Genomic DNA, 20,929 nt, shown 5'->3' on the forward strand with positions numbered 1-20,929 from the left:
GATGGCGCGCCGCCGCCGTCGCCGACCGCAGTGCCGCCGCCGCCCGAACAGGGCTGGTCGCCGCGCCCGCAGCCCGCGCCGCCTCCGACGTCGCCACGCCGCAGCCATCGCCGTTGCTGATCGGATCTGAGGCGCCTCCACACGATTCGGGGATCTGCACAACCCCATATCCACGGGAGAGAGGTGATGTCCTCCGCCACCGCCGTCGGCCCCCGGGCTTAGACTGGCGGCGTCCCCCGGTGACGGCGGAGGGTGGGGAGGAAGGAGTATACGCCCCCGGCGGCTGAGTAGGGAGCCGCCCGAGCCGCCCTAGCGGGGACGACGCGGGGGCTGTTTTCAACAAAAAGGTTAGCTACGCGGGGACGACCTAAAATATGGGAGAGATTTTCACTTCCCGGCCTCTGCACCAACCAGGGATGCATACGGCCATTTTAGTATGAGTACCAAGATAAACATGGTCCTCAGTATTTACATTGATCATTGAGGGTCGTAAAAGTGTAAGTCATCGCTGCTCTCAGCTTTACATTGATGGATGATAACTAATTTAACAATCAAAGAGAAATTACATGCCAGATTTACAACAGATGCAAGTCAGCCTTAAATAAGTGAAAGTTTTGCATTCGGTGGGAGTGTCTTAAGGAGAGGAGCTCTAACCATATCAAGAGCAGCACTATCTAGTCTAGGGATTGGTTCATCTGGATCCCAAGCATCAGTTAGCCTTTGAGCTGTATCTACAGTCACGACCTCTATTGCAGGAGCATTCTCAACCACGTGCATAAGGAATTCAGCTTGGCCGCGTGCCCCTCTGAATCCTGTAACTCGAACGTCCTTCAGATTAACTAATTTATCTTCACACGGCGGCATTTCTTGTCTCAAAGGTCCATCGGTTGCAAACCACAAAGTGCCAATGTCATGAAACTGCAAAATTCATCAAGATTAGTAGGATTTCTTGTTACCACCTACATGCAAACTGAAAATAATGGCTGACAAAGGGGGGAAACTATTGAGAGCATTACTCACATGTACTTCCAACTTTTCAATGAACGGAGCAACCCTTAAAAAAGAAACTAAGTAGAGGATTTTGTCATATTCTTCATAATGTATAATCAACAGTATTTGCACATGCCTGAGGTGAGAAAACACACGAGGGCTATTTAACATCCACCGGGCCTGAAAGATAAAACAACAAAGGTTATTGCAAGATTACGTGACTGCCATAACTAGAAAATTGTCCCAGTAATAAAATACCTCAAGCTCTTGCATTCCAAGATGCAGTGTCAGGTTGTGTACATCTGGTAGCCCATTGAGGAGTGACGCGATACAATGCTGAAAAACTGCGCCGAGGAACCTAATTGTTGCATTTTCCAGCTTCGCAGCATGATGGAGGGTAATAGGTATGTATGGTCCATCATAAACAAAGGTGGAGAGCATTGGAGCATTGAACTCTATCTTGGTTATATCACAGTGCACGACTTTCAAGTAGCGCAGGTGGGACAATGGCCGCCGAACCACCTTCATTTGATCCTTGAGATGGCATCTGAGTAAGCTCAGCCATTCAAGATTAACACAACTGCTCAAGATACTCTCGAGATCCTGCCTAGTGGTCTTGAGTACATGGAGATGAAGCTTTCTTAGGTTTGGGAAACCTATGAAATTGGCAGGAGGTGGTTCGAAACATACAAAGCTGAGTTGAAGACACGCTAGACAGGATACACTTTTGTTGTCTGTAAATTGTTCAAATGGGAATCTGTAATGATCCCCATATTTGGGAAAATTGTCCGGTGGCGCCAAATCAAAAGCTAGACTCTTTGTGTGGGCTGACATAGCAAATCTAATCCAATTATTGAGGTGATCGACAAGCTTGGTCTCGAATATAAATTTAATCTCAAGTTGGTCAACAGCCCTGCCGCTGTGCTTGGTCAAAACCGCATTAACACGGTCGATGAACATCTGGGTGTGCTGGTGTTTCCTTTTCGCATTCGTACTTACATCATCGACACCAAAGCTTAGTCTGGGGCAAGCTGTCCATGTACATCTCCAGTCAGTCGACAAAACACTGGTCCGGACAGCCTCTTTTGCAGGTAATTTGGATAAAATTGTGCACAGTACATCCTTGAGCAAAAGGAGAAGACAAGTTTAAGTAGAGAAATCTATTTACCCTGAGGGTCAAGTCGAAAGGCAAAACTAACATACCTCTGGAAGGTCATGAAATTTAAGGCCAGGCCTTCCATTGCGATTCTTGGATGTCTGCTGCTTAACATGGGCATGCTTCTCTGCCGTTATTCTACTCGTCAGATAGTTCCCCATTCCAGTGCTGAAAAGAACATTGGACGAACAAGAGGATAGAGAACAAGATGAATTGTAAGTATGCGTAAACTGAATTTTCTCTGAAACTAGAATCAGTAAGTCTGTGTGAATTTTCTCTGAAACTAGAGGCAGAGATCTGGGGCGAGCAACCCACAATATTGTTTCCTTTGAGGATTATTAGGACCAAGACTACTGACGGGAGGTGGGTGGGCCGGAGAGGCGACGAGCGGCGAGCGGCGAGCGGCGCCTAGGTGGGTTTATTATCCTGTTCTCAAGGTCGAAAGTGGACGGGCAGCGACGAGAAGGCGCCCACGTAGAAACGCAGGGACGGAGGAAAAACGCTACGAAATTGTTTCCTTTGAGGATTCGGAAATCGACGGCGCCTACGATTATGACTCTGGCGAACCAGTCCGCATCCTCCCTCCTTCCTCTTCCTCGACTCCGGCCACCTAACTCCTCTCCCAACGTCAATTGCAGCAACAACAGGGAGCACAACAGGATGAATCTGGTGGCGCGGCCGGAGGAGAGGAAGGCCGGAGAATCAATCCGGTCATCCACGGCGGGGGCGGCGAAGGAGAGGCTGGAGCGTGCGTGGTCGAGAGGAACGAGTGAGATCGGCTCGACCAGCAACAGCAAGCGATCCATCCATCTTGTTTGGCTTGCGTACCGTGTGTGACGGCACATGGATCGCTCGAACCAGTTGCCTGCCTAGCGAGGAGGATGAGGAGGAGGAGGAGTCCGCTCGCCGCACGCTTTGCGGGGTCCCCCAAATGTTAGATATACTAGGAGCCATCGATTTGAGAAAGATGCCTTGGGACATCAGAATGTCATAGAAACTCACACCTGGCTCAAAGTTATGGAAATCATCTTATTTCATTTCCTAGCATTCAATATTTTATCTAGTTATAAATCAATTAGCCTTTGATCCTCTTAAGTCTTTGTCTTCAGCCTTTGGTAGTCAGACTTATTCATGTTCATGGTACATTTGCCGGGCGGCATTGCTGTTTTGGGATGCATAAATCAATGTATTTATATTTCAACTCTGTCATAAAACATGCAAAGTTCACTGTAGTATGTAGCAAACTCCTCAACTAATTTCCATATTTCCCATTTCAAGACAACATTATTCCATTACATTATGGTTGCCAAGTAATTACACAAGAGCAATTACAGGCTTACAGCTTACAATATTGCAAGGACAGCTTCACAGTTTACTAGATGCGCCAAGATACTTGGAATAGCGGGCTTGAGCGATGATTTTGCCGGATTTCTTCTTCAGTTCCACAGTGGCCACTCCTACTGCTTTTCCAGCACGCAGAACCTTCGCCTCGATATCAATCTCTTCCTGCAAATGGCAACATATGATTTCATAGTTACTGTACAATCACAAGAACTTCAGAAGTGAATCATGGTATTCCAACAGCTCAACTAATGCGTCAAGATTGACATGGTCATCCATGCACTTCGGAATACAGAAACAACAACTAGCACAACTTGGTTAAGCACTAGAGCATTCTTAACAAAATTTACAAACCAAACGAATCTCGATACACCAAAACTGGTAAGTGACACGAAATTTGCTGCATGAACAATGATTTATTGTGTTCAGTGGCATCTCTACCTGGTGCTAGCAGAGTGGAGTACAATTATGTGATGTACAGATTATTGGCTCCCTGATAATGTAACTTTATGAGCTCATTTCACTGTAAATTTACTTTCAGAGTTGGGTAATAATAGCTTCAAATTCCATGTGGTAGTTGGGCCATGGGGATTATAAGTTATAACTAGGAAGTACAAGAAGACATCCCATGTAAATCGATGACGCTAAGAGATCAATTAAATTCGGCGAGAAAGCCACTCACATCCGAGAATGCAGCATCCAGGTAGGAGATATTCATCTCAAGTGGTGAGCCCCTGGTCTGTGCCCCGGCCGTGTAGAAGACAGCAGTACCCACCAAGTCAACCAGCGACGCGGTGGCGCCGCCGTGCAGGAAGTTGCCCGAGTTCTGCTCAACAACAAACACAACCATCATCAAAACGCAATATAACAAGCTGCTCCAAGCTTGTATTCCAGTTAACAATTGAAATGATGGAACGATGGCTATTCTGAAATTAAGTTCCTCAGCTACAGTAGAAAGGTAATTTTCTGATTGAATGCTACTACAATAGTATAGATGGAGAAAATTAAATTATACTTGGGCTAGTGCGATAATTAGCAAGATTCGAGCAGCAACTGAGCAGGAGAGGGAAGGGGGCAGGTAGATCTGGCTGCCGGAGGTGGGAGGGAGGGAGGGCTCACGAGGAGGCGGGCGGGGACGGTGAAGTGGCAGAGGAGGCGGCCGGGCTCGACGGCGTGGACGCGGATGGCGCAGAGCACGAAGGCGTCGTAGAACCCGGAGGGCAGCGCGTCCACCTGCTCCGTCGGCAGCGACTCGGCGGCCGCCTCCTCCAGCAGCTGCCGAGCCTTCTCCATAGCCGCCGTCGCCGTCGCCGCCGCCATCGGCCGGTCCGACAAAGAGGAACGGATCCGGAATTGCGTTTCCTTCCCCAATTCCTCTGCCTTGTGTCGTGACTGCCGCCACACTTGTTTCCTGTTTTTTTAGAGCAACTCCAAGTTCCTTGTCTCCGTAAAATAACCGATGTTTACGCGAGTTGAGGCAAAAGGAACCTCTTCACAGATCCTGCAATAAGCCTCTCTCAGGGCTTCTTTGATTCAAAGAAATTTCATAGAATTTTTTCATATTTTGATTCCCATGATTGAGTCCTATAGAATTTTTTCATATAAAATCAAATGTGCTACTCCCCCCGTCCCATAATATAAAAGAGTTTTGACACTAGTTCATTGGAAATCAAAGATCCATTTCAACTTCTTTTTACAATCTCACTGTTTTTCTGTGACAACAAACACTCTATGCTAGTTCTATAGGATTCAAATGAACATGCCACTCAAATCCCGTACTTTTTTATTCCTACGTTCTAAAAATCCTGCAAATCAAAGAGGGCCTTAATTTTAGAGGATACGTCAACCAGTCTCAGTCTCACTGCAGGTCTGCGAAAATATGTCATTCCCGTATGATTTTGGCGGACTAGTAATAACTGCACGTGGCCCGCCGTTACGGCGCCATCCGCCGCTAGTGCCGAGGCTGGAAAAAGTGGTAGGCGGAAGCGAGGTGGTTGACCTTCGCCTAGTGCCTAGCCGGTGCTTAAGCGCCCTAGACGGTAATGTAGTTTTGCTATCAGAATGTATTTATGATTATTATATGTGCATCGATATTAATTTAGGGCATATAAATATATTAACTGTCAGCTACTGCCGTTGGAATATGGACCATTTGGCATAACAGCGCAATATGACATGATTCCTCGCTTGAGTAGACAATTTCTTGCTTGCCTTGCCTAGACATCCATTTATGCCTTAGGCAAGGCGTTTGGCCATCATCTAGCGCCTAGGCATGCCTAAGAGCCTCCTAGGCACTACCTTTTTTAACAGAGAACTGTCGTCGTGGCGCCATCCACCGCTAGTGTCGTCGCGGCGCCGTTGCCAGTCAGCGGCCATCGCACCGCCTCGTGCTGCCCCTCGCTGATGGCCGTCACCCTGTCACTGACTAGCGGGCCCTAGGCCATTTAGCTAATTTTGCTTAATGAAAAATAAAATAAAAATATATTTAGAGAAAGAAGTTTACAGAAATTGAGAAAAGTTGCTCCCAGACAACTTCCCTTAACTTTTACAGGAAGTCAAAAGAAGTTTTACACGAAGATTTTAGGAGAACTGTTGGAGTTACTCCTATGCTTTCACTGGTAAGCTTGTGCATTCAATTGCCATCAAATAATTATGATAATATAAATAACTATCAAATAATTATCTAATATTTACATAGTTTTTCATTTCTACACACTTATTACCAACCATATTATTTACATGGAAGAAACTTAGATCATATGGATATAAATGAAGGATAAGAAAAGTTCACCATCAAGCCATGCGCCTACATTGGCCATTCATTTTAGGTGGTGAACTTTGTGATAATAAAATGGTTCTGGCATTTAAATGGACATGCCACTCAAATCCTGTACTTTTTTATTCCTATGTTCTAAAAATCCTGCAAATCAAAGAGGGCCTTAATTTTAGAGGATCCGTCAACTAGTCTCAGTCTCACCTCAAGTCTAATTAAGAAAATATGTCATTCCCGTATAATTTTTTAAGGAAATATGCCCTAGAGGCAATAATAAAGTTGTTATTTTATATTTCCTTATTCATGATAAATGTTTATTATTCATGCTAGAATTGTATTAACCGGAAACTTGATATATGTGTGAATACATAGACAAAATACCGTGTCCCTAGTATGCCTCTACTAGACTAGCTTGTTGATCAAAGATGGTTAAGTTTCCTAGCCATGCATATGCGTTGTCATGATGAACGGGATCACATCATTAGGAGAATGATGTGATGGACAAAGACCCATCCGTTAGCTTAGCATAATGATCGTTCAGTTTTATTGCTACTGCTTTCTTCATGTCAAATACATATTCCTCTGACTATGAGATTATGCAACTCCCGGACACCGGAGGAATGCCTTGTGTGCTATCAAACGTCACAACGTAACTGGGTGATTATAAAGATGCTCTATAGGTATCTCCGAAGGTGTTTGTTTGGTTGGCATAGATCGAGATTAGGATTTGTCACTCCGAGTATCGGAGAGGTATCTCTGTGCCCTCTCGGTAATGCACATCATATGAAGCCTTGCAAACAATGTGACTAGTGAGTTAGTTACGGGATGATGCTTTACAGAACAAGTAAAGAGACTTGCATGTAACGAGATTGAACTAGGTATGAAGATATCGACGGTCAAATCTCGGGCAAGTAACATACCGATGACAAAGGGAATAACATATGTTGACATAACAATTCGACCGGTAAAGATCTTCGCACAATATGTGGGAACCAATATGAGCATCCAGGTTCCGCTATTGGTTATTGACCAGAGAGGTGTCTCGGTCATGTGTACATAGTTCTCGAACCCGTAGGGTCCGCACGCTTAACGTTCGATGACGATATGTATTATATGAGTTATGTGTTTTGGTGACCGAAGGTTGTTCGGAGTCCCGGATGAGATCACATACATGACGAGGAGTCTCGAAATGGTCGAGAGGTAAAGATTGATATATTGGAAGGTAGCATTCAAACATCGGAAGGGTTCTGGAGTGCATCGGGTACATACCAGAGTACCGGAGGGGTTACCGGAACCCCCCGGGGAAAGATATGAGCCATAGGAGGGAGGCACACCGGCCTACAAGGGGCTGGCACGCCCCTCACCAAGGGGAAACCGAATTGGACAACGGGTGGGTGCGGCGCCCCCATTTCCTTCCCCTTCTCCTACTCCTTCCCCCTTTCCCCCTTCGGAAAAAGGAGGGGGGGGGGGCGAATCCCACTAGGAGTTCAAGTGGGACTCCCCTCCACTTGGGGCGTGCCTAGGCCGGCCTCCTATCCCTCCCTCCTTTATATATGCGGGGGGAGGGGGGGGGGTCTATGAGACACACCAATTGCTCCAAGCCGTGTGCGGCGCCCCCTCCATAGTTTACACCTCCGGTCATATTCTCGCGGTGCTTAGGCTAAGCCCTGTGCGAATCACATCACCATCATCGTCACCACGCCGTCGTGCTGACGAAACTCATCTGCTCCTTCGACCCTCTGTTGGATCAAGAGCTTGAGGGACGTCATCACGCTGAACGTGTGCAGAACTCGGAGGTGTCGTACGTTCGGTACTCGATCGGTCGGAACGAGAAGACGTTCGACTACATCAACTACATTAAACAAAGGCTTCCGCTTTTGGTCTACGAGTATGTGGACACACTCTCCCCCTCTCGTTGATATGCATCTCCTAGATAGATCTTTCATGAGTGTAGGAATTTTTTTGAAATTGCATGCTACGTTTGCCAACAGTGGCATCTGAGCCAGGTCTATGCGTAGATGATATGCACGAGTAGAACCCAAAGAGTTGTGGGCGGTGATCGGCATACTGGTTACCACCAATGTCTTATTTTGATTCGCCGGTATTGTTGGATGAAGCGGCCCGGACCAACCTTACATGACCGCGTTCATGAGACCGGTTTCATCGACAGACATGTAACTAGTTTTGCATAAAGGTGGATGGTGGGTGTTTGTTTCTCCAACTTTAGTTGAATCAAATTTGACTGTGGCCTGTCCTTGTGAAGGTTAAAACAGCAAACTTGATAAATCACCGTTGTGGTTTTTGTGTCGTAGGTAAGTACGGTTCATGCTAGAAGCACGTAGAAGCCACGTGAAACTTGCAACAACAAAGTAGAGGACGTCTAACTTGTTTTTGCAGGGCATGTTGTGATGTGATATGGTAAATACATGATAAGATATATGTTGTTGTATGAGATGATCATGTTTTGTAAAAGTTATCGGCAACTGGTAGGAGCCATATGGTTGTCTCTTTATTGTATGAAATACAAACGCCATGTAATTGCTTTACTTTTTCACTAAGCGGTAGTGATAGTCGTAGAAGCAATAGTTGGCAACACGACCACGCCGCAATGATGGAGATCAAGGTGTCGAGCCAGTGAAGATGGAGATCATGACATTGCTTTGGTGATGGAGATCAAAAGCACAAGATGATGATGGCCATATCATGTCACATATTTTGATTGCATGTGATGTTTATCTTTATGCATCTTATCTTGCTTAGTACGGCGATAGCATTATAAGATGATCCCTTACTAAAAATTTCAAGGTATAAGTGTTCTCCTTGAGTATGCACAGTTGCGAAAGTTCTTCGTGCTGAGACACCACGTGATGATCGGGTGTGATAAGCTCTACGTTCAAATACAATGGGTGCAAGCCAGTTTTGCACATGCTGAATACTCAGGTTAAACTTGACAAGCCTAGCATATACAGATATGGCCTCGGAACACTAGAGACCGAAAGGTCGAACGTGAATCATATAGTGGATATGATCAACATAGAGATGTTCACCATTGATGACTACTCCATCTCACGTGATGATCAGACATGGTTTAGTTGATTTGGATCATGTATCATTTAGATGACTTGAGGGATGTCTATCTAAGTGGGTGTTCTTAAGTAATATGATTAATTGAACTTAATTTATCATGAACTTAGTCCTGATAGTTTTTTGCATATCTATGTTGTAGATCAATGGCCCGTGCTACCATTCCCTTGAATTTTATTGCGTTCCTAGAGAAAGCTAAGTTGAAAGATGATGGTAGCAACTACACGGACAAGGTCCGTAACTTGAGGATTATCCTCATTGCTGCATAGAATTCTGTCCTTAATGCACCGCTAGGTGAAAGGCCTGCTGCAGGAGCAGAAGCTGACGTTATGAACGTCTGGCAAGCTTGATCTGATGACTACTCGTTAGTTCAGTGTGACATGCTTTATGGCTTAGAATCGGGACTTCAAAGACGTTTTGAACGTCATGGACCATATGAGATGTTCCAGGAGTTGAAGTTACTATTTCAAGCAAATGCCCGAGTTGAGAGATATGAAGTCTCCAACAAGTTCTATAGCTGCAAGATGGAGGAGAACAGTTCTGTTAGTGAGCACATACTCAGAATGGCTGGGTACCCTAATCACTTGACTCAACTGGGAGTTAATCTTCCAGATGATTGTGTCATTGACAGAGTTCTTCAATCACTGCCACCAAGCTACAAAGGCTTTGTGATGAACTACAATATGCAAGGGATGGAAAAGACTATTCCCGAGCTCTTCGCAATGCTAAAGGCTGCGGAGGTAGAAATCAAGAGGGAGCATCAAGTGTTGATGGTTAACAAGACCACTAGTTTCAAGAAGAAGGGCAAGGGTAAGAAGGGGAACTTCAAGAAGAATGGAAGCAAATTGTCACTCCCAGGAACAAACCCAAAGCTGGACCCAAGCTTGAAACTGAGTGCTTCTACTGCAAAGGGACTGGTCACTGGAAGCGGAACTGCCCCATGTATTTGGCGGATAAGAAGGATGGCAAAGTGAACAAAGGTATATTTGATATACATGTTATTGATGTGTACCTTACTATTTCTCGTAGTAGTGCACTGGTATTTGATACCGGTTCGGTTGCTCATATTTGTAACTCGAAACAGGGACTACGGATTAAACAAAGATTAGCTAAGGACGAGGTGACGATGCGCGTCGGGAATGGTTCCAAGGTCGATGTGATCGCCTTCGGCACGCTACCTCTACATCTACCTTTGGGATTAGTTATAGACCTAAATAATTGTTATTTGGTGCCAGCGTTGAGCATGAACATTATATCTGGATCTTGTTTAGTGCGAGGCGGTTATTCATTTAAATCACAGAATAATGGTTGTTCTATTTATATGAGTAATATCTTTTATGATCATGCACCCTTGAAGGTCGTTTATTTTTGTTGAATCTCGATCGTTATGATACACATATTCATAATGTTGATGCCAAAAGATGCAAAGTTGATAATGATAGTGCAACTTATTTGTGGCACTGCCGTTTGGGTCATATCGGTGTAAAGCGCATGAAGAAACTCCATAAAGATGGACTTTTGGAATCACTTGATTATGAATCATTTGATACTTGCGAACCGTGCCTTATGGGCAAGATGACTAAAACTCCGTTCTCCGGAACAATGGAACAAGCTAATGACATATTGGAAATAATACATACCGATGTATGCGGTCCGATGAGTGTTGAAGCTCGTGGCAGGTATTGTTATTTTCTGACCTTCACAGATGATTTGAGCAGATATGGGCATATCTACTTAATGAAACACAAGTCTGAAACATTTGAAAAGTTCAAAGAATTTCAGAGTGAAGTGGAGAATCATCGTAACAAGAAAATAAAGTTTCTATGATTTGATCGTGGAGGTGAATATTTGAGTTACGAGTTTGGCCTTCATTTAAAACAATGTGAAATAGTTTCACAACTCACGCCACCTGGAACACCACAAGGTAATGGTGTGTCGGAACGGTGTAACCGCACTTTATTAGATATGGTGCGACCTATGATGTCTCCTACCAATTTACCACTATCATTTTGGGGTTATGCATTAGAGACAGCTACATTCACGTTAAACAAGGCACCATCAAAATCCGTTGAGACGACACCGTATGAACTGTGGTTTGGCAACAAACCTAAGTTGTCGTTTCTTAAAGTTTGGGGATGCGATGCTTATGTCAAAAGGCTTCAGCCTGATAAGCTCGAACCTAAATCGAAGAAGTGCGTCTTCATAGGATACCCTAAGGAAACAATTGGGTACACCTTCTACCACACCTGCTAAGAATGGAACCTTTCTAGATAAGGAGTTTCTTCTCGAAAGAAGAGAGTGGGAGGAATGTAGAACTTGATGAGGTAGTTGTACCTTCTCTCAATTTGGAAAGTAGCTCATCCGAGAAATCTGCTCCTGTGATGCCTACATCAACTAGAGAGGAAGCTAATGATAATGATCATGAAACTTCAGATCAAGTTGCTACAGAACCTCGTAGGTCAACTAGAGCACGATCCGCACCAGAGTGGTACAGTAATCCTGTTCTGGAAGTCATGTTACTTGACCATGACTTACCTACGAACTATAAATAAGCTATGATGAGCCCAGATTCCGATAAATGGCTTGAGGCCATGAAATCTGAGATAGGATCCATGTATGAGAACAAAGTGTGGACTTTGGCGGATTTGCCAGATGATCGGTGACCCATAGAGAATAAATGGATCTTCAAGAAGAAGACTGATGCTGATGGTAATGTTACTGTCTATAAAGCTCGACTTGACACAAAAGGTTTTCGACAAGTTCAAGGAGTTGACTACGATGAGACTTTCTCACCCATAGTGATGCTTAAGTCCGTCCGAATCATGTTAGCAATTGCTGCATTTTATGATTATGAAATCTGGCAAATGGATGTCAAAACTGCATTCCTTAATGGATTTCTTAAAGAAGAGTTGTATATTTGGCAAGAAAGCCACTCACATCCAAGAATGCAGCATCCAAGTAGGAGATGTTCATCTCTAGTGGCGAGCCCCTGGTCTGTGCCCTGGTCGTGTAGAAAACAACAGTGCCCCCCAAGTAAACCAGCGACGCAGTTGCGCCACCGTGTAGGAAGTTACCTGAGTTCTGTGATTGCTTGACAACAACACAACCATCATCAGTAAATAAAACTGCAAAAGGCAGTAGTAACAAGCTGCTCCATGCACCATGGCACAACTTGTATTCCAGTGAACAATCAGATGATGGAACTCTGTTGCTCCGAAATTAAGTTCCTAAGCTACAGTGCGAAGGTAATTTTCTGAAGAAATGCTAATGATAGATAGTAGCGCAACAGTAGATGGGGAAGTTAAATTATGCATCCAGCAGGAACTGGGCAGGGAAAGGAAGAGGGTAGGTAGATCTGGCTGCCGGAGGTGGGAGGGAGGAAGGGCTCACGAGGAGGCGGGCGGGGATGGTGAAGTGGCAGAGGAGGCGGCCGAGCTCGACGGCGTGGACGCGGATGGCGCAGAGCACGAAGGCGTCATAGAACCCGGAGGGCAGCATGTCCACCTGCTCCGTCAGCAGTGACTCGGCCACCGCCTCCTCCAGCAGCTGCTGAGCCTTCTCCATAGCCGCCGCCGCCGACGCTGACGCCATCGGCCGGTCGGAGAAAGAGGAACGGATCCGGAATTGCGTTCCCTTCCCCAATTCTAGTTATGACACTTGTTTGTTTATTTATTTTAAACGAGGCAAAAGATTCTTTTATGCAGTACAGACGCAAGTGCTCATATAAACGTGCATACACTCACCCCTATGAACGCACACACGCACACCCTAGCACCTCCGAGAGACTGAGCCGGCATATCATCTTGAAATTTTACGAAGTCAACGTAGGCGGGAACGTCTCCTCTCATTGAAAGCGTATCGCTTGAAATCCTGAAATAAATCCAGGATAAATGCGAGCACCAGGACTTGAACCCTGGTGGGCTGGTGATACCAGTGTCCACCTAACCATCCAAACCATAGGTTGGCTCACAACGAGGCAAAAGATTTGATATTTTCAAGAGAGAAGATGTAGAGGTTTCAGGCGCGTGACCAAATTACAATAATTACCCACTAGCACGACATTGTTATGGAAGATTCGTGCATTCCTCTCTTTTCACAACTCCTAAGATGAGCAATATCGAGAAAGCAAGTGGCCTTTGATATTGGGTTTTCTTGTTAGCATTGTGGCTCCACCTCTCTTTAACGGAAGTCGCGGCACTCCAATCAGAAAGATGCACATCATGGAGACCAAGCCAATCTTTAATCATTCGCCAAACTTTGACTGTGTATATCGGCATTGGAATAGAAGGTGGGCCGCGGACTCCTGGACTTGTTTGCATAGTGGACAAATATTGGCCACCCACGATGTTGAAGCATGTCCGTTGTCCACATCCTATTGTTGATTGCCAGCCATGCGAAAAACTTACATTTACGAGGTGTACAAATCTTCCAAATGGTCGGGGATCATGGTTGTGTCCATACGACCCAAGAATTGCGCCTTGTAGGCTCACTTCACCGAGTAGAGACCGTTAGTGGTACTTCCATGTTATGGTCTCGGGTGTGAACAACAGTCACTGCAGACCCCCAACCCCGTACCCCCCATGTCGCATCCCCGAGCGAGGCAACCGGGGCGGCCTCCTATCCCTTCTCCGTCCAGACCACCCCCGCGCCTCCCCCTTCCTACCGCCGTTGTCGCTGGCACGACCAGGCATTGCTCGCATGGCGCCATGGTGTGGTCGGCAGTGGCGGCCTTTTCCTCTCCCCGCCGCAGACGCACGTCTTGGGAAGGCCTGCTCTGGTGGTAGTTGATACGTCTCCAACGTATCTATAATTTTTGATTGTTCCATGCTATTATATTACCCGTTTTGGATGTTTATGGGATTTACTTTACACTTTTATATCATTTTTGGGACTAACCTACTAACCGGAGGCCCATCCCGTATTGCTATTTTTTGCCTATTTCAGTGTTTCGAAGAAAAGGAATATCAAATGGAGTCCAAACGGAATGAAACCTTTGGGAGCGTGATTTTGGAATGAACGTGATCCAGAGGACTTGGAGTGCAAGTCAAGAAGCTGCCGAGGCGGCCACGAGGGTGGAGGGCGCGCCCCCCCTACTGGGCGCGCCCCCTATCTCGTGGGCCCCTCGGGCATCCACCGACGTACTTCTTCCTCCTATATATACCCATGTACCCCGAAAACATCAGGAGAGACGACAAAAAGCTATTTCCACCATCGTAACCTTTTGTATCTGCGAGATCCCATCTTGGAGCCTTCGCCGGCGCTCCGCCGGAGGGGGAATCGACCGTGGAGGGCTTCTACATCAACACCATAGCCCCTCCGATGAGTTGTGAGTAGTTTACCACAGACCTTCGGGTCCATAGTTATTATCTAGATGGCTTCTTCTCTCTCTTTGTATCTCAATACCATGTTCTCCTCGATCTTCTTGGAGATCTATTCGATGTAACTCTTTTTGCGGTGTGTTTGTCGAGATCCGATGAATTTTGGGTTTATGATCAAGTTTATCTATGAGGAATATTTGAATCTCCTCTGAATTCTTTTATGTATGATTGAGTTATCTTTGCAAGTCTCTTCGAATTATCAGTTTGGTTTGGCCTACTAGATTGATCTTTCTTGCAATCGGAGAAGTGCTTAGCTTTGTGTTCAATCTTGCGGTGTCCTTCCCAGTGACAGCAGGGGCAGCAAGGCACGTATTGTATTGTTGCCATCGAGGATAAAAAGATGGGGTTTATATCATATTGCATGAGTTTATCCCTCTACATCATGTCATCTTTCTTAATGCGTTACTCTGTTCTTATGAACTTAATACTCTAGATGCATGCTGGATAGCGATCGATGTGTGGAGTAATAGTAGTAGATGTAGGAAGGAGTCGGTCTACTTGTCACAGACATGATGCCTATATACATGATCATGCCTAGATAATCTCATAATTATTCGCTTTTCTATCAATTGCTTGACAGTAATTTGTTCACTCACCGTAATACTTATGCTATCTCAAGAGAAGCCACTAGTGAAACCTATGGCCCCCGGGTCTATCTTTTATCATATAAGCTTTCAATCTACTTTTATTTGCATGTTTACTTTTCCAATCTATATTATAAAATATCAAAAATATATTTATCTTATCATACTATCTCTATCAGATCTCGAGTTCTTTGTTTGTTTGTGTAGGTGCGTGGGACTTGTGAGGAGCCTCCTACTGGATTGATACATTGGTTCTTAAAAACTGAGGGAAATACTTACGCTACTATTGCTGCATCACCCTTTCCTCTTCAAGGAAAACCAATGCAAGCTCAAGATGTAGCAAGAAGGATTTTTGGCGCCGTTGCCGGCGAGGTCTTCACTCAAGTCAAGACATACCAAGTACCCATCACAAACTCATCTCCCTCGCATTTACATTAGTTTCCATTTTCCTCTCGTTTTCCTCTCCCCCACTTCACCATTGCCGTTTTATTCGCCCTCTCTTTCCCAATCTCCTTCTCTATCTCTTTCATTTGTCTTCTTTTTGTGTGCCTACTTGCTCTTATGGCTTTGCCTAAGAACACCGACCTTCATCTTAGAAGGTTGGAAGAGATTGAATCAAACGTTAGAAGTTTTATGACTTCACAATTTGAGCATAATAATTTCTTCAGAAAAGAGCTTAAAGAACAAAAAAGTTTTTTGGGGTTTATGAACAAAGAGCTTGATGATATGTCTAAAGAATTTTATGGTTTGAACGCCCAAATTACTCTACTTGAAAATTCTATAGCCCGAATTTCTGATAAGCAAGCTACCCTAGTCAATAAGATGGTTGCCAAACCAGAAAAGTTAGGTGAAAATAATGATGAAGATCTTAAAGTTATCGATGTATCCCCTCTTAGATCTTTGTTTTGCAATATGAATCTTAATAATGATGGGACTGGAGATGAGTCAACTTTAGTTAAACGACGTCCCAATAATTCGGAGTTTTTAGATCTTGATGTTAAATTTGGTAAAAGTGGGATTGGAGAGGTTATGACTTTAAATAGAGTTGAACCCACTATCTTGGATTTCAAGGAATTTGATTATGATGATTGTTCTTTAGAAGGTTGTATTTCCTTGTTGCAATCCGTTGTGAATTCTCCTCATGCTTATAGTCAAAATAAAGCTTTTACCAAACATATTGTTGATGCCTTGATGCAATCTTTTGATGAAAAACTTAATTTGGAAGTTTCTATACCTAGAAAACTTAATGATGAGTGGGAACCTACTATAAAGATTAAAATTAAAGATCATGAGTGTTATGCTTTATGTGATTTGGGTGCTAGTGTTTACACGATTCCAAAAACTTTATGTGATATTCTCGGTTTCCATGATCTTGATGATTGCTCTTTAAATTTTCACCTTGCGTATTCCACCATTAAAAAGCCAATGGGAAGGATCAATGATGTTCTCATTGTTGCAAATAGAAATTTTGTGCCCGTAGATTTTATCGTTCTTGATATAGATTGCAATCTTTCTTGTCCTATTATTCTTGGTAGACCTTTCCTTAGAACGATTGGCGCGATTATTGATATGAAGGAAGGGAATATTAGATTCCAATTTCCACTAAGGAAAGGCATGGAGCAATTTCCAAGAAAGAAAATTAAATTACCTCATGAATCTATCATGCGAGCTGCTTATGAATTGAGTGCCAAAGATGGCACTACTTAGATCTATCCTCGCTTTTATGCCTAGCTAGGGGCGTTAAACGATACCGCTAGTTGGGAGGCAACCCAATTTTTATTTGTGTTTTTTGTTTTTGTTCCTGTTTAGTAATAAATTTTGCATCTACCCTCTGTTTAGATGTGTTTCCATGTTTTATTTAGTGTTTGTGCCAAGTAGAACCTATAGGATAACCTATGGTGATTGTTAATTTGATTCTGCTGAAAAACAGAAACTTTGCGCTCACGAGAAAACATTCAATAAATCACAGAAACGTGCTTTTGCATTGATTCTTTTTGATGTAGATCAATAGACAAATTTTCCAGGACTTCCTATTTTGGTAGGATGTTTAGAGTTCCAGAAGTATTAAAAATTTACAGATTGCTAAAGACTGTTCTGTTTTTAACAGATTCTGCCTTTCGTGTTTTGTTTGCTTATTTTGATGCATGTATGGCTAGTATGTAAGGGTATGAACCATAGAGAACTTGGAATACAGTAGGTTTAACACCATATAAATAAAGAATGAGTTCATTACAGTACCTTATGTGGTGGTTTTTCTTTCTTTCACTAACGGAGCTTATGAGATTTCCTGTTGAGTTTTGTGTTGTGAAGTTTTCAAGTTTTGTGTAAAGATTTGATGGACTATGGAATAAGGAGTGGCAAGAGCTTAAGCTTGGGGATTCCCATGTCACCCAAAGATATTCAAGAATAGCCAAAAGCCTAAGCTTGGGGATGCCCCGGGAAGGCATCCCCTCTTTCGTCTTTGTTCATTGGTAACTTTACTTGGAGCTATATTTTTATTCGCCACATGATATGTGTTTTGCTTGGAGCGTCTTGTATGATATTAGTCATTTCTTTTTAGTTTAGCACAATCATCCTTGCTGTACACACCTTTTGGGAGAAGCCTACTTGATGGAATTTATTAGAATTCTCTATGTGCTTCACTTATATCTTTTGAGCTAGATAGTTTTTGCTCTAGTGCTTCACTTATATCTTTTAGAGCACGACGGTGGCTTAATTTTTGAAGAAATTGTTGATCTATAATGCTTCACTTATATTATTTTGAGAGTCTCTTAGAACAGCATGGTATTTTCTATGGTTATAAAATTGGTCCTAGAATGGTAGGCATCCAAGTTGGGTATAATAAAAACTATCATGGGAAGTGAATTGGATGCTATGATCAATTTGATACTTGATAATTGTTTTGAGATATGGAGGTAGTTATATTAGAGTCATGCTAGTTGAGTGATTATGAATTTAAAGAATGCTTGTGTTGAAGTTAGCAAGTCTCGTAGCATGCACGTATGGTTAAAGTTGTGTAACAAATTTGAAACATGAGGTGTTCTTAGATTGTGCATCCTTATGAGTGGTGGTCGGGGACGAGCGATGGTCTTTTTCTACCAATCTATCCCCCGAGGAGCATGCACATAGTGCTTGGTTTTTGATGACTTGTAGATTTTTGCAATAAGTATATGAGTTCTTTTGACTAATGTTGAGTCCATGGATTATACGCACTTTTATCTTTCCATCATTGCTAGCCTCTTCGGTACCGTGCATTGCCCTTTCTCACCTTGAGAGTTGGTGCAAAATTCACCAGTGCATCCAAACCCCGTGATATGATACACTTTGTCACACATAAACCTCCTTATATCTTCCTCAAAACAGCCACCATACCTACCTATTATGGCATTTCCATAGCCATTCCGAGATATATTACCATGCAACTTTCCACCGTTCCGTTTATCATCATGACACACATCATCATTGCATATTGCCTTGCATGATCATGTAGTTGACATCGTATTTGTGGCAAAGCCACCATGCATAAATTTTCATACATGTCACTCTTGATTCATTGCCCATCCTGGTACACCACCGGAGGCATTCATATAGAGTCATATCTTGTTCTAGTTTTGAGTTGTAAATATATAGAAGTGTGATGATCATCATTATTAGAGCATTGTCCCCAAATAAAAAAAAGAGAAAGGCCAAAAAGGAAAAAAAATAAAGGCCAAAAAAAAGAAAGGCCCAAAAAAGAGAAAAATAAAAAAAATAAAAGGGGGCAATGTTACTATATCTTTTTCCACACTTGTGCTTCAAAGTAGCACCATGTTCTTCATATAGCGAGTCTCATATGTTGTCACTTTCATATACTAGTGGGAATTTTTCATTATAAAACTTGGCTTGTATATTCCTACGATGGGCTTCCTCAAATGCCCTAGGTCTTCATGAGCAAGCAAGTTGGATGCACACCCACTAGTTTCTTTTGTTGAGCTTTCATACATTTATAGCTCTAGTGCATCCGTTGCATGGCAATCCCTACTCCTCATGTTGACATCAATTGATGGGCATCTCCATAGCCCATTGATTATCCTCGTCAATGTGAGACTTTCTCCTTTTTGTGTTCTCCACACAATCCCCATCATCATATTCTATTCCACCCATAGTGCTATATCCATGGCTCACGCTCATGTATTGCGTGAAAGTTGAAAAAGTTTGAGATTATTTAAGTACGAAACAATTGCTTGGCTTGTTATCGGGGGTGTATAAGATGGGAGCATTTTTGTGTGACGAAAATGAAGCATAGCCTAACTATATGATTTTGTAGGGATGAACTTTCTTTAGCCATGTTATTTTGAGAAGACATGATTGCTTTGATTAGTATGCTTGAAGTATTACTATTTCTTATGTCAACATGAACTTTTATTTTGAATCATTTGGATCTGAACATTCATGCCACAATAAACAAAATTACATTGAGAAAGATGGTAGGTAGCATTCCACATCAAAAATTCTGTTTTTATCATTTACCTACTCGAGGACGAGCATGAATTAAGCTTGAGGATGCTTGATACGTCTCCAACATATCTATAATTTTTGATTGTTCCATGCTATTATATTACCCGTTTTGGATGTTTATGGGCTTTACTTTACACTTTTATATCATTTTTAGGACTAACCTACTAACCGGAGGCCCACCCGTATTGCTGTTTTTTTGCCTATTCCAGTGTTTCGAAGAAAAGGAATATCGAACGGAGTCCAAACGGAATGAAACCTTCGGGAGCGTGATTTTTGGAACGAACGTGATCCAGAGGACTTGGAGTGCAAGTCAAGAAGCTACCGAGGCGGCCACGAGGGTGGAGGGCGCGCCCCCATGCTGGGCGTGCCCCCCTATCTCGTGGGCCCCTCGGGCATCCACCAACGTACTTCTTCCTCCTATATATATACCCATGTACCCTGAAAACATCAGGAGAGATGAAGAAAAGCTATTTCCACCACCGTAACCTTCTGTATCCGCGAGATCCCATGTTGGAGCCTTCGCCGGCGCTCCGCCGGAGGGGGAATTGACCATGGAGGGCTTCTACATCAACACCATAGCCCCTCCGATGAGTTGTGAGTAGTTTAGCACAGACCTTCGGGTCCATAGTTATTAGCTAAATGGCTTCTTCTCTCTCTTTGGATCTCAATACCATGTTCTCCTCGATCTTCTTGGAGATCTATTCGATGTAACTCTTTTTGTGGTGTGTTTGTCGAGATCCGATTAATTGTGGGTTTATGATCAAGTTTATCTATGAGAAATATTTGAATCTCCTCTGAATTATTTTATGTATGATTGAGTTATCTTTGCAAGTCTCTTCAAATTATCAGTTTGGTTTGGCCTACTAGATTGATCTGTCTTGCAATGGGAGAAGTGCTTAGCTTTGGGTTCAATCTTGCGGTGTCCTTTCCCAGTGACAGCAGGGGCAGCAAGGCACGTATTGTATTGTTGCCATCGAGGATAAAAATATGGGGTTTATATCATATTGCATGAGTTTATCCCTCTACATCATGTCATCTTTCTTAATGCGTTACTCTGTTCCTATGAACTTAATACTCTAGATGCATTCTGGATAGTGGTCGATGTGTGGAGTAATAGTAGTAGATG

General features: G+C 43.4%; 3 protein-coding genes across 3 annotated transcripts; all 3 read right to left on the reverse strand.

The window, feature by feature from the left end:
* Nucleotides 1–391: 391 nt before the first annotated feature.
* LOC123110220 (F-box/FBD/LRR-repeat protein At1g13570) lies at nucleotides 392–2,980 on the reverse strand. Its single transcript, XM_044530696.1, has 4 exons — nucleotides 2,194–2,980; nucleotides 1,249–2,112; nucleotides 1,021–1,170; nucleotides 392–918 (listed from the first exon to the last, which is right to left on the reverse strand). Exons 1-4 carry the CDS (start codon nucleotides 2,305–2,307, stop codon nucleotides 598–600), a joined length of 1,449 nt encoding a protein of 482 aa, XP_044386631.1. The 5' UTR covers nucleotides 2,308–2,980; the 3' UTR covers nucleotides 392–597.
* Nucleotides 2,981–3,381: 401 nt separating this feature from the next.
* LOC123110221 (acyl-coenzyme A thioesterase 13) lies at nucleotides 3,382–4,942 on the reverse strand. Its single transcript, XM_044530697.1, has 3 exons — nucleotides 4,607–4,942; nucleotides 4,170–4,313; nucleotides 3,382–3,652 (listed from the first exon to the last, which is right to left on the reverse strand). The coding sequence occupies exons 1-3, from the start codon at nucleotides 4,805–4,807 to the stop codon at nucleotides 3,512–3,514; spliced, it is 486 nt and encodes a 161-aa protein (XP_044386632.1). The 5' UTR covers nucleotides 4,808–4,942; the 3' UTR covers nucleotides 3,382–3,511.
* Nucleotides 4,943–12,242: 7,300 nt separating this feature from the next.
* Nucleotides 12,243–12,935, reverse strand: LOC123114589 (uncharacterized). Its single transcript, XM_044536082.1, has 2 exons — nucleotides 12,735–12,935; nucleotides 12,243–12,425 (listed from the first exon to the last, which is right to left on the reverse strand). The coding sequence occupies exons 1-2, from the start codon at nucleotides 12,933–12,935 to the stop codon at nucleotides 12,243–12,245; spliced, it is 384 nt and encodes a 127-aa protein (XP_044392017.1).
* Nucleotides 12,936–20,929: the final 7,994 nt, after the last annotated feature.

Source organism: Triticum aestivum, chromosome 5B (genome assembly GCF_018294505.1).
Source record: "Triticum aestivum cultivar Chinese Spring chromosome 5B, IWGSC CS RefSeq v2.1, whole genome shotgun sequence".
Lineage (NCBI taxonomy): Eukaryota > Viridiplantae > Streptophyta > Magnoliopsida > Poales > Poaceae > Triticum > Triticum aestivum.

Bases quoted from the DNA above. Each gene is read 5' to 3' on its own strand.
- LOC123110220 (XM_044530696.1), bottom strand. From the start codon at position 2,307: ATGGGGAACTATCTGACGAGTAGAATAACGGCAGAGAAGCATGCCCAT. The intron at 1,171-1,248 runs GTATTTTATTAC...TTTATCTTTCAG, and splicing joins TTGGAATGCAAGAGCTTGAG to GCCCGGTGGATGTTAAATAG. The intron at 919-1,020 runs GTGAGTAATGCT...TGAATTTTGCAG, and splicing joins TTGAAAAGTTGGAAGTACAT to TTTCATGACATTGGCACTTT.
- LOC123110221 (XM_044530697.1), bottom strand. From the start codon at position 4,807: ATGGCGGCGGCGACGGCGACGGCGGCTATGGAGAAGGCTCGGCAGCTG. The intron at 4,314-4,606 runs GTGAGCCCTCCC...GTTGTTGAGCAG, and splicing joins CCGTCCCCGCCCGCCTCCTC to AACTCGGGCAACTTCCTGCA. The intron at 3,653-4,169 runs GTGAGTGGCTTT...TGCCATTTGCAG, and splicing joins TGGATGCTGCATTCTCGGAT to GAAGAGATTGATATCGAGGC.
- LOC123114589 (XM_044536082.1), bottom strand. From the start codon at position 12,935: ATGGCGTCAGCGTCGGCGGCGGCGGCTATGGAGAAGGCTCAGCAGCTG. The intron at 12,426-12,734 runs GTGAGCCCTTCC...AAGCAATCACAG, and splicing joins CCATCCCCGCCCGCCTCCTC to AACTCAGGTAACTTCCTACA.